Source organism: Macrobrachium nipponense, chromosome 37, assembly GCF_015104395.2.
Source record: "Macrobrachium nipponense isolate FS-2020 chromosome 37, ASM1510439v2, whole genome shotgun sequence".
Lineage (NCBI taxonomy): Eukaryota > Metazoa > Arthropoda > Malacostraca > Decapoda > Palaemonidae > Macrobrachium > Macrobrachium nipponense.
In genome coordinates this window covers 49547259-49559670 of record NC_061097.1, presented here as the reverse complement: position 1 = coordinate 49559670, position 12412 = coordinate 49547259, and the positions used below count along the sequence as shown (strand labels likewise).

General features: G+C 40.8%; 1 protein-coding gene across 1 annotated transcript in view; it reads left to right on the top strand.

Annotated features, from left to right (window-relative positions):
* Nucleotides 1-12412, top strand: part of LOC135209256 (homeobox protein prospero-like) — a gene marked incomplete in the record, with an annotated part of 1606906 nt that overhangs the window by 1583076 nt on the left and 11418 nt on the right. Inside the window, 2 exon segments of the mRNA XM_064241965.1 lie at nt 2377-2475; nt 5916-6075. Of these exon segments, the coding sequence (XP_064098035.1) occupies nt 2377-2475; nt 5916-6075 (259 nt within the window).

Genomic DNA, 12412 nt, shown 5'->3' with positions numbered 1-12412 from the left:
CGCTTTGTGTGTTCATTGCTTCTTGTATCTGACGAGTTCAGAACTCTCCCAATTGCTGCTTCCTAGGTGTAACCTGTTCGTGTGCTTTGTATTTTCATACATGTATTTTAGGATATATATATAACCTTCCCAATCCAAATGAAACAGGTGTTTATATTGCTGCTACTAAGTGGTTGTGTAGTTTTTGAAGAACAATATTATTACGGTGAAAGTGAAGGGTTATTCATATTTGATTGCTGTCAATTGCAAGGCATTCCCTGCCATTCTCATAGCCTCATTTATACATCAGTACAATTTCAGCTCTCTCTCTCTCTCTCTCTCTCTCTCTCTCTCTCTCTCTCTCTCTCTCTCTCTCTCTCTCTCCTCTTTCACTTTTGACGAAGGAGTGCAGCCATCCGTAGTTTTATGTACACAAATATGTTCTGGATATATGCATTACATGTCAGTAGTGGAGAAAAAAAGGCCAAGTCATGCTCTCTCTCTCTCTCTCTCTCTCTCTCTCTCTCTCTCTCTCTCTCTCTCTCTCTCTCTCTCATGCAGTTTGTGGTACTTAGTGGATCCACTCTGTATTCTTCTATTACACAGTGTGTACTTTGTGTATGTATTAGTGTGTGTGTACATTCTATTACACAGTATGTATTTTGTGTATGTATTAGTGTGTGTGTGTACAATCTATTACACGGTATGTATTTTGTGTATGAATTAGTGTGTGTGTGTGTGTTGTACATAAGTAAACGTGCTTGTACAATACAATAGTGTAGTACAGTACATTTTACAAGTGATTATACATAGCGTTGTACAAGAATGAAGTTTGCATTGCAAATAAATCTACGGTATCTTCATACCACCTTAGACTTGTGTGTGTGTGTGCGTAAAAAAAAAAGAAAAAAAAACCTTCAAATGTAGCGCGAGGTTACACGCTCGTTGGATGTATCAGGTTGTTATGAGTGAGGGGTGAGAGAATGGATGGGGAGAGAGAATGGATGGGGGAGAGAAAGCTTGCATGGAGCTTTGGAAGGGAAACGGATGTGCTTAGTAGCTTATGGAGGAAAATTCTCTCTCTCTCTCTCTCTCTCTCTCTCTCTCTCTCTCTCTCTCTCTCTCTCATATAAATGCATTATATATATATATATATATATATATATATATATATATATATATATATATAGTATATGTATATATATACATACATACATACATATATACATACATACCACACAGATTTGTCTCCCATTTCAATGAAGTCCTCTAGAACTTCCATTATGCCTGTGTTCTTACTCCTTGCTCAAGGCTTCTTCGTAGGTATATAAATGCTTTGGGATTCAAGACTTTTTTTCTTACGGTTAATCATCTAACGGGATTAAGGTTCCATAAGTCGCAAGTGTATATATATACGTACAGCACTAGTATCCCCTTTGTCAATTGCTGAAGTAAGACGTATTATTTCTCGTTATGTCACAGTACTGGATAAGCCAGTCTGGATGACTGATGACCTCCTCTTTTTTTTTTTTTTTTACTTATTTCTTTTCATGTAACCGAAATTCTTGGTGGCTATCATCGGATCACTTGTTTATCAACTTGTAATTATTTGTAATCTAGATTTGGTTTATTTTTAGTACCTTGGTTTAGTTCATTCACCTTTTTGGTTAAGTTTAGCTTTTATTTTTTTTAGGGGGGGCAGTGGTTAACCCCAACCTTCCATTTTATCAAAAGGGGATCAGATTTTCTTTTATCATTATTTGCCTTTAGAGCTCAAGTTTATAAATGTCTTGAAGGAAAAAAAAAAGTTGCTTAAGTTTTATCCTGATGTGCATCTCTGGTTTCGTCCCCGACAAAAATTGCAGTTGCGCAGAAACCCACATTTCTCCTCCTCCTCCTCCTCCTCCTTCAGTCTACTTATCCGAATCATTTAGTTTCATCATGTGGTGGCATTCGACGAAGTGTCTTGTATGTCATGTGTTGGCTAGTCACCTCCTCAAGGACTTTCATGATGGAAGGGGGAAGGGGTTGGTGGGATGGTTGGTTGGTTGGAGGTACGGGTTATAGGATGGGATGGGATGGGGGATAAGGAGGTGCTTTAGATTTAAGTGATGGCTTATGGATTGGGATTGATTCACCAAGAAGCAATAGATTTAGGGTTTTGTGGAGGGGGGGAGGAGTGGGGCAAGGGGGTGTCATGAAATTTATGGTGGTAGGGACTGAGGGCGGCACGGAGGTGGTGAGGTGAAGAAAGGCCACGTAAAATTAAGACGGGTGACGGTGAAAAAAAAAAAAAAATTAAGGCTAAAATAAAATTCTGTATGAGGAGTCGCCCCTCCCCCCCTTGCATATAAGTGATATCCACCTTCTCTCTTCGCCCCTGGGTGAACCTTCTAGATCACGCCATGGTTGAGAGGGACATGGGAGGACCAAACCCGTTCGTCTTCTTCTGTAGTGAAAGAACAGCTGGCTTAGGCACTCAAGTCCTGGATACCTGTGAGTACACACACCTGCTTCAGCATAACTCCAACGCCGCCACCCCCCCCCCCCCCCCCAATTATCTCAAAAGTCAAGTTCACCCCAACACTTCCATCTTCACTTTGTAACACCTTTCAATACCCTGCAGATCTTCCCCTCCAAAAAATGCAAAACTATATAGCGCCACTACCTGAGAGGTAACTACTACACTCATGGCAGGCTTGCTAAGCATCAAGCATTCTGCAAGATTCAGCCTTATGCATCCTTGCCACAGGGTCCAGTTTGGAGACTCTTTCCAGGTCCCTCTGGCTTTTGAGTAGTTCAAGAAGCATTTAGGAGATTCATATTCTCTCTCTCTCTCTCTGTCTGTCTCAAGAATGATCTTTGTTGAAGACCATATTGTTTGGGTCATCGCCTGCGCTTTAAACTGATCAGTTTCATTCAAGCTTCTGGTAGAATTTATTAATTTGTGCTTCGCGCCTGGAATGTGCAAGTCCACTTTTCAATGCGTGGTTGGATGGCCGTCCTTCCCAAGAAAGCTGGAGCCGCTATGTTTAAGCACTTTCTTTAAGGTCGCCATTAGCGACCATTTGCCCTGCTTTTATTGCTCAGTAAATGAAGTTAATGCTTCGTAGATTGCATTGCCGAATTCTCTCTCTCTCTCTCTCTCTCTCTCCTCTCTCTCTCTCTCTCTCTCTCTCTCCTGTCAACCTAGTCACTTCCGGCTTTTCTGTTCTCAGTGGGTAACACTTCCTCGGGAGATTATTATTTTTTTCTTTTTTAATTGTGCCCTTCTCCAGTGTCACTAATCTTCCGAGATATCCTAACCGTGACCCGTGGATAATCTCGCCGTAATCTCTCTACGTGCGGAAGCCGGGATTAATTCCAAGGAAGAGGAGTGAGACGGGAAGGCTTGGGTATCATTTAAAAAAAAAAAAATGAAGAGGAGGATGTGGGGTTACTTCAGGGGCATAGGGGATTTAAATAATGTCTTGCCACTCGTGCAAATTGTTCACTTCTTTGTTTGCTACTGTTTTCGTCCAGGAAATAGCCGGTTTAGTTTTTCTCCTTAAGTTTATGTCCATTTTTCGTTGTTTGCAAATAAGTTTTAATTATTTCTTATTGATCGCTGGAAGTCTTCAGTCGAGTGATTTCCAGTAAACTTTCATTTATTGATAAATTTACCAATAAACTACTTAAAACGTTGACACATTGTTCAGTATAATAACGATCAAATACATAAAAAACAGATCACATTGACCTGCCAAAAAAAATATACCTTCACTCAATTTTTTTCAATCTCCACAAAGAAAACATTTATGTTATTTCTCCCTACATCTGCCATTTACTGCAACATTGTTACAACGACGTGGCCAGATTTCTGCTTATTGGCCGTTTACCAACCGAGTTCGTTCCCCAAACAAAAAGTATTTAAAATCCTTTTGATACCCACGAGGCGAAGAAAGAAGGAAGTGGGCAGTGAGGAGGTTCGAGGGAGGGAGGGTGGAGGGCGGGGACTGTTAAAATAGCTGTAGGAGGCGGTCATGATCATTATGGTGTTGGATTCCATTTGGAGGTCGAGACAAAGGGGTTTCAGTGTCGTGATTCGGCGGTGGCGAGCCTTTTCTAAGGTTTCAGGTGGGATCCAGCCGTGCTTAGCTTTCGTGGCCATCCTACTTGTGGTCTGCTGGAGTCGACTCGATGCAGTCGCAATCCCGCGCCCTAATGAGATTTGAGGTCGCTGGAAAGATCTTATTTGGCGCTAGAAACCTTCCAAGAGTTTTTGTTTTGGGGGCGGGAGCTCATGGGGGAGGGCAGAGGGAGGGGCCTGTTGGCCTGTCATTCCCAGCCAACCAGAGGGCGTCCAGAGGACGTGTTCTTTGGTTTACCCGGAAGGTTCCAGCTCGCCTGGAATATGATGGTTCCAGAAAGGAAGTTGGAGGTCGCTCAATAAATATGGCATCCATGGGCCTTCTCTTGAGTTTCTTTTTAAACCTTTTTTTCCAATTTGATCCTTAAGAGTTTCCTATTCAATTCGATGTCTTTTTGGAGCACCGGGAGGGGCTCACCAAAGACACGTAACGTTCCCGTTTCTTTTGCGTATTCCTGGATTCATCTTATCAGACTCGGCATTAGATGAAACCCTACGATTTTAAATCTCTTGTAGATATATACACGTGCATCTATGCTGAGGCTTCCAGGGGTTCTTTTGATACTAATCCCACCTTCTCTCTCTCTCTCTCTCTCTCTCTCTCTCTCGCTCTCTCTGACAGAATTTCACCATTCTTGCCTGAATTTGGCCTGTCTTATCTATGAATATGAGAAATATTACAAACTTTTAAAATTAATCATCGTTTTCGTGGTTAATTAGCAACAAAAGTAACATTGTCAGCTATACTCACGTGTATTATTATTATTATTATTTATACATTTATGAAGCAAAGCTGTCAGTGCTGTACACAGTTTTATATTTTCACTAAGCAGAATGGTTAATTTTCTATGAATATCTCAAGCAAAATGTCTAACATACTATCCCATTTCTGTAGTCTTGTCTCTTCCTTTCCAATGGGTTTGTACGACGTATACTGTACCTAGCTCAATTTTTTTTTTTTTTAATTGGAGGTACTAGCTACTTTATCTTCGCTTCGTTAATTGCGAAAATGTACTACGATTTGCATACCTCAGCATGACACATTTAATTTTGCCGTTGTCTTCTATTAATGCTACAGAAACATGGTAATTGCTTTTTTTTTTATCATTCTGCTAGAGTGAGAAAGGAATTGCCTTTGTTTTACAGACATATGTAGCCATTCAGACATTGCTAACTGGTCTTTGTTTTATTTTATATCTGAATATTTTCAGATTTCCTTTATCAGTTGAACATAAATGGCTTTTATGAAATTAATTTCTTCGTGTTTATGTCTTCGTCTTAGGGTTAGGGTATTTAAGGTCATTATAGGTTATTATGGGTTATTTCGGGTCATTCCATGGTCTCTGTCGTGTTTCCTATAAAACACTTGGTAAACAGTGCTGTCAAGACTCGTTCATGAGTACTTCCCTCTCCTGTCCTTTGCTAATATCTGCCCTTCTGTGACATTATGTGATAATATCCCCTGACATTATGATGATTCATATATAAAGATCGTGCACGCTCTGATTAAATTTAACTGCATGTAAATATGTGAAATGGTTGTTGGTTCCTTTAAAAAGAGTGCATTTGGAATGCATGTCAATGATTATATATGGCAATAAAATCCTGAATCATTAATGTGTGATACTGTAAATCAATTATTATTGTAGATGACCACCAAACGCGAAGCATACACACAGACCCAAGTACATCCCATTTTCTATACGCCATAGAAAATGGGATTCGTCTTAAACCAGTCTCCATGTATGGATCGCTTCCAAGTCTCAAAGTCCAAGGTATTTATTCACGAATTTCTCCTTAACTGCAGCTTACTCCAGCACACTGACACCGATGCACCTGCGCAAGGCCAAGCTTATGTTCTTCTATGTAAGATATCCGTCGTCTTCGGTGCTGAAAACTTATTTCCCCGACATTAAATTCAACAAAAATAACACGGCGCAACTCGTCAAGTGGTTCTCCAATTTTCGGTAAGTGGCTCTCGACGTTTGTTTTCTTCATTGATGTCTTCAACACGCTTTATCATCATTTGGACTTTATTTATTTAGTCCAATAGCTCTTTTTTTTTTCTTTTCTAACCTTATGTCAGAATTGTAATGTTTTAAGTAAAATCTGCCCAATTTTCCATAAATGTTAACTTCACTGGCTTCGTATGTTTTTCTTTTATGATTATTTTATGTATTCAGATTTCAAAGGTTGCCTTCAGGCCCTTTTTCAGAAATTATTTTCAACTAAGTGCTTTAGTAATAAGTAACTGTATTGCAACTGTAACCTTTCATTGAAAGAGTTGACGGTGTAATCAGGACCTACCAAAGCTGTAATGTCTTAGACGTAACCAGTGAATGACTGAGTAAGGAAATTGGGCAGAAAAAAAAATCGAATCTATAAGATTTGAGAAAAATGACTTGACAATGAAAATTGACATTCATACAATTTCAAACCAGTCCTTTACAATCAGCGCCACAATCGCAATATGGGCCTTTGAACAAGGCTCGACTGAAAATCAGAATGCAGAGAAGATAACTCTGAAGGGAATTAGATTTTAAATTGATCTTTCGATGGTTGAATAAAGCTTCGTTTAAGATTAGCCAAAAGAAAACTTCAACCAAAACAAAGGTTGATGATGGAAGGAAATAGACACTGTGACAGGTATGCAGGAATACGGAAATAAGAAGTGGTTGTGGGGTGGTGATTGTTTACTCATAGGGGAGATTAGTGTATGTGTTGGGGGTGGGCGGGGGGATTAGGGTTGGCCTGTGAAGGGGGCCGGGATTGGGAGGATGACCTCCGAAGGGGATGTTGGGGTGTGTGGGAGTATCCCGAATGGCATCCTCTCGTGTATGGAAGGAGGGGTGGAGGTTTCCTCCCGAAGGTAAACCCGACATGTTGGTGATGGGATGTTATTCAAAGGAGAGCTTAGTGGATGGGAGGGCATCCTACGAAAGGGATCTTAGTTTCTGGGAGGGTATCTTACGAAAGGGATCTTAGTGTGGGGGAGGGTATCCTACGAAAGGTATCTTAGTGTGTGGGAGGGTATCCTACGAAGGGGATCTTAGTGTGTGGGAGGGTATCCTACGAAGGGGATCTTAAGTGTGCGGGGAGGAGGGTGTCCTGTAAAGGATATCTTAGTGAGTAATGGTGTCCTCCAAAGGGGATCTTGTGTGTGTGTAGGGAGGAGGATGTCCTCGGTGTATGGTGGGTCTTCCGAGGGGAGGGGGAATCCAAGGGGATTGATGATGGAGGAAGGGCGAGGTCCTAGGAGGGAAGAAATGAGAGCACCCCCCCCCCCCGCCCCCTTCCCCACAACATCCTCTCTCCCCGGCCCCATCGCTTTCGGAAGTGCATTCGTGCATGTTTAAAAGTACGTGCGAGCGCTTGACGCCTCCACAAACACGGCCGTGCACGAAAGCGGAATCCCTCCTCAGTTTGCCTTCCCCCTCGGCACAGACACGAACGAACGAACGTGGGCTGCATCGCGGCTGCTGCTGCTGCTTCATCTCTTCTCTCTCTCTCTCTCTCTCTCTCTCTCTCTCTCTCTCTCCCGAAGAGCAGAAGATGCAGCGACGATGAAGGCATTACGTAAGGAAGAGGAGGGAGGAAAGGATGGTTCCCCTCATCTTAACGCATACATCCTCCTCCTCCTCCTCCATCTCCTCCTACTCCTTCTCCTCCTCCATCCCCTCCTCCCCCCCACCCCCCATCTTCGTTTTTCCCTCTCTTGCGCATTGTGCTTCTGGCCGTTTTTACAGCTCCCCTTTCTGGAAGAGGCCTTACATGCCAGTTCCAGACGTAGGATTATAAGAGTTCTTTTATTTTTTTTATTGCGTCTTCAAAGATTTAGGGGGGAAACGGTATATGATTCATTTAAATTAATCACCAATTCCACCACAGGAAGAGAAAAGAGAGGGGGGAGGGAGGGAGGGAGGAGGAGAAGGAGCAGGAGAAGTAGACCTGAAGTACATTTTTAAGCCTATCGGCAGTTGCATTGCCCTACCCGAGTATGGAAGAGTTAAATGAATAGGAATATTTTGATAATTAGGTCACTTGAAATGTGTACACCCCTTTTAAAGGCCGCTTTGAAATGCGATCGTCTTGCCATATTAAGCAAATTGGAACGATAAGAATATTAGAAAAAGAGAGAGAGAGGAGGAACAGGTGATGAAGCAATGAGCATTTTCTTGTGGGAGGGGGTGTAGGGGGGGGAAGGTCGCGGGAGACGGGGACGGGGATGGAAAAAGTTCAATAATTAAGGCTCGGAAACAAGGTAAAGCCAATGGAGAGTGTTTAATTAATGCAGGGAAACGGGCCGCCAGCCATATGAATGTTGAATTAAGAAAGAAGGGGAAGAGAGAGAGAGAGAAAGTCGTCATTGGTCCCTTGGTCCCCTTCCCAAAGCAGGCGCCCCCCCACAGCCCCCCCTCCCCCCGACCCCCACATATAACCTCTTTCGTTCTTGCATCCGCTGTCGCTGTTCCTCCTTATTCTCTGCCTGCTTGAGCCTATTGCTTTATACGTCTTATAAATCTCTCTCTCTCTCTCTCTCTCTCTCTCAACATTAGAGAATGCAGGTAACTTCGAACGCCCACGCCCAAGAACTTTTCTTTGCTGTCCATTGATAAGGAATTCCTTGTACTAAGGAGAGAGAGAGAGAGAATTATAACTATTCATTATTGTATAGTTTCTGTAAATTATTTCATATCTTGCCATCTGCATTTCCGAATCAGTCTGTGTGTGTGTGTGTGTAACACAGATGTCATATACTACTCTATATGGGTGTTCTGCTTTGTCTTAGTACGGGGCCTCCCGCGAACCACAAATGGCTGTAGGAGGTAAAATATCCTTATCTATCATGGGTGGGCTTAGCTAGCGCGGCGAAGGCTCTGCCTTAGAACCAATATTGACGCTCTACGTCAGAGAGAAAGAGAGAATTAAGAGAGGGGGGGTTGGGGGAAGAGAAGGCACGGAAGAGGTAGGGGTTGGGTAGCGGGTAGGAGACGGTGGGATCCTTAGGGGAGGGAAGGAGGGCGAGGAAAAGCAAGGAAAGCATTCGTTCAAGGAGAGAAGTGGATTCGATTTGTTGTGTTTTCAGTTCGTAATTCGTCGTCTAAATTTTCCCCTGTTACGTTGTAGCTTTCAACGAATTTCGTTTTCTGTCCGGTTAAGTTAACGTTAAATACTCACTATTAAGCTTCATTACCTGGAGCGGATCAGATCAATTTGTATCAAATTCATTGCTGGGATTGTCTATAAAATGCGCTTTCATTTTTAATAGCGTTGTGACATTGTTACCCACGAAAAGCAGGTCCCTCAAAGTACATTTTGTAGCAGAATTGTTAATGTTATTGAAAATCCCGTACAATTATCAGAATGCACAAAGTCAAGAATACCAAAAAAAAAAAAAAAAAACTCTTAACTCTTTAACGGAGACTCTTGACACTAATCGGCTGTGAAGCTTTTTCCTGCAATGCTTTAAATGAATTGCTTGCTTTCCTTTCAGCGACCCCCTCCCCTGACCCCTCCCTCCAACCCACTTTTCACTGCCCCCCCACCTACCCCCTCCATCCCCAACCCCCTTTTTTTAAAGTTTGCTTTCTCACTCCTTAAGAATTGTAAACACTGTGCATCGTATGATGCCTCCCGATTTGATTACGCCGCTATACGCTTGTAAAGTAGGCGTATTTAGGAAGGTAGTTTGGAAGGGGTCTTACTTCCACGCAGGAAATTATGGAGTGTAATATTTACCGCCAGGAAATTTAGGTAGTTTCTCTCTCTCTCTCTCTCTCTCTCTCTCTCTCTCTCTCATCTCTCTCTCTCTCTCTCTCTCTATCATTCCAAAGCAAGTGAAATAGAGATAAGCAAGAAATGAAAAAGTGGGAAGGATATGGAAAATACAACTTCTACAGTAAAAATATAAAATGGTCAGAAATTAATGAAGAATTAAACAAAGATTGGGATAACATTTTCGTAAGTGATGACATAAGGGTAAATACGGAGAATATTATATAAAATATTGGAGAAAATAGTGGATAAATATATACCGAAGAAGAAAAGTAAACATCATTCATGCATACCAAGAGACAGAAGGATCTTGTTCCAGAAAATCAGAAGTGGAAAAAAGGTCTTGCAAAAGAAAAAATGCATGGAAAGTTATAGAACTAAAAAGTAAGATAGAAAATGCAGAACAAAAGATTATACAATCAAAAGAAAATGAAAAACGGGACTTGGAAAAAAAAACCCTATTAAATATCAAGCAAACCCGAACTATTATACTCATATGCGAAGAAGATGAATAAAAGAAGAATAGAAATAGGCCCTCTGAGAATTGAAGGGAGATTAACGAATGAAAAAAAGGAAATTTGCAACATACTTGCAGAAAGATATAAGAGAGAATTCACCCCTAGAATAGATAATGAAGATATGATATAGAAGTAAGGGACGAAAATAGTGAATATTTAGCTGACATAGAAATTAATGAAGCTGATATTGTGCAGGCAATTAATGAAATTAAAAATGGAGCTGCTGCAGGGCCGGATGGAGTGCCTGCTCTTTTGTTAAAGAAAGTAGTTCATTCTATCGCAAAGCCACTTGCAATATTATTAAGACAAAGTGTAGATACAGGCAAGATTTATGATGAGCACAATTAGCATATATCACCCCTACTTTCAAAAGTGGATCAAGACTAGAGGCAAGTAATTATAGGCCTGTGAGTCTAACATCACATATTATGAAAGTGTATGAAAGGTAATGAAGAAAAATATTATGAAACATTTAATAAAAAATAATTTGTTTAATATAGGCAACACGGTTTCGTACCCGGAAAAAGTACACAAACCCAACTGTTAGTCCACCGTGAGAACATATTCAAAAATATGAAAAGCGGAAATGAAACAGATGTGGTTTATCTAGACTTTGCAAAAGCTTTTGACAAGTAGACCATAATATATTAGCAAAGAAAATTAGAAAACACAATATCGTAGATAAAGTAGGAAGATGGTTAAAAGAATTTTTACACAACAGAAAACAGATAGTTATTGCAAACACGATGAGAAATCGGATGAAACCAAGGTAATATCCGGTGTGCCACAAGGTACGGTGCTAGCTGCAATATTGTTTGTTATTATGATTGAAGACATAGACAGTAATGTTAAGGATTCGGTAGTGAGTAGTTTCGCTGATGACACAAGAATAAGTAGAGAAATTACTTGTGATGAAGATAGGAACGCTCTACAAAGAGACCTTAACAAAGTATATGATTGGGCAGAGGTAAATAGGATGGTATTTAACTCTGATAAATTTGAATCAATAAATTATGGAGACAGAGAAGGAAAGCTATATGCATATAGGGGACCTAATAATGAGACAATCACAAATAAGGAAGCAGTTAAAGACCTTGGTGTGATGATGAATAGGAACATGTTATGCAATGATCAAATAGCCATTCTGTTGGCAAAATGTAAAGCAAAAATGGGAATGTTGTTACGGCACTTCAAAACAAGAAAAGCTGAACACATGATTATGCTTTATAAAACATATGTTCGTAGTCCACTTGAATATTGCAATATGATATGGTACCCACACTATCAAAAGGATATTGCACAAATAGAGAGTGTACAAAGGTCCTTTACAGCTAGAATAGAAGAAGTTAAGGACCTAGACTACTGGGAAAGACTACAATCCTTAAAATTATATAGTCTAGAAAGGAGAAGAGAACGCTACATGATAATTCAGGCATGGAAACAGATAGAAAGGAATAACAGAAAATATCATGGAACTAAAAATATCAGAAAGAGCAAGCAGAGGTAGATTAATAGTGCCCAAAACTATACCAGGAAAAATAAGGAAAGCACACAGAACATTAATCCACTACGCACCAGCATCGATAATGCAGCGTCTATTCAATGCGTTGCCAGCTCATCTGAGGAATATATCAGGAGTGAGCGTAGATGTGTTTAAGAATAAGCTCGACAAATATCTAAACTGCATCCCAGACCATCCAAGATTGGAAGATGCAAAATATACCGGAAGATGTACTAGCAACTCTCTGGTAGACATTAGAGGCGCCTCACACTGAGGGACCTGGGGCAACCCGAACGAACCAACTGTAAGGTCTGTAAGGTAAGGTCTCTCTCAAGAAAACTAGTTTATTTCACAGCAGGTAGGAGAGAAGTTTATTTCCACGTAGGACAATTAGGATTTTTTTTATTTTTGAGTAGGGAAACTGCAGAATTTATTTGTAAAAGCAGGGCGTTTTTTCCACAGACAAGCAAGAACGACTAGGGAAAAATAACGAGCTGCTTTGTTCCGACA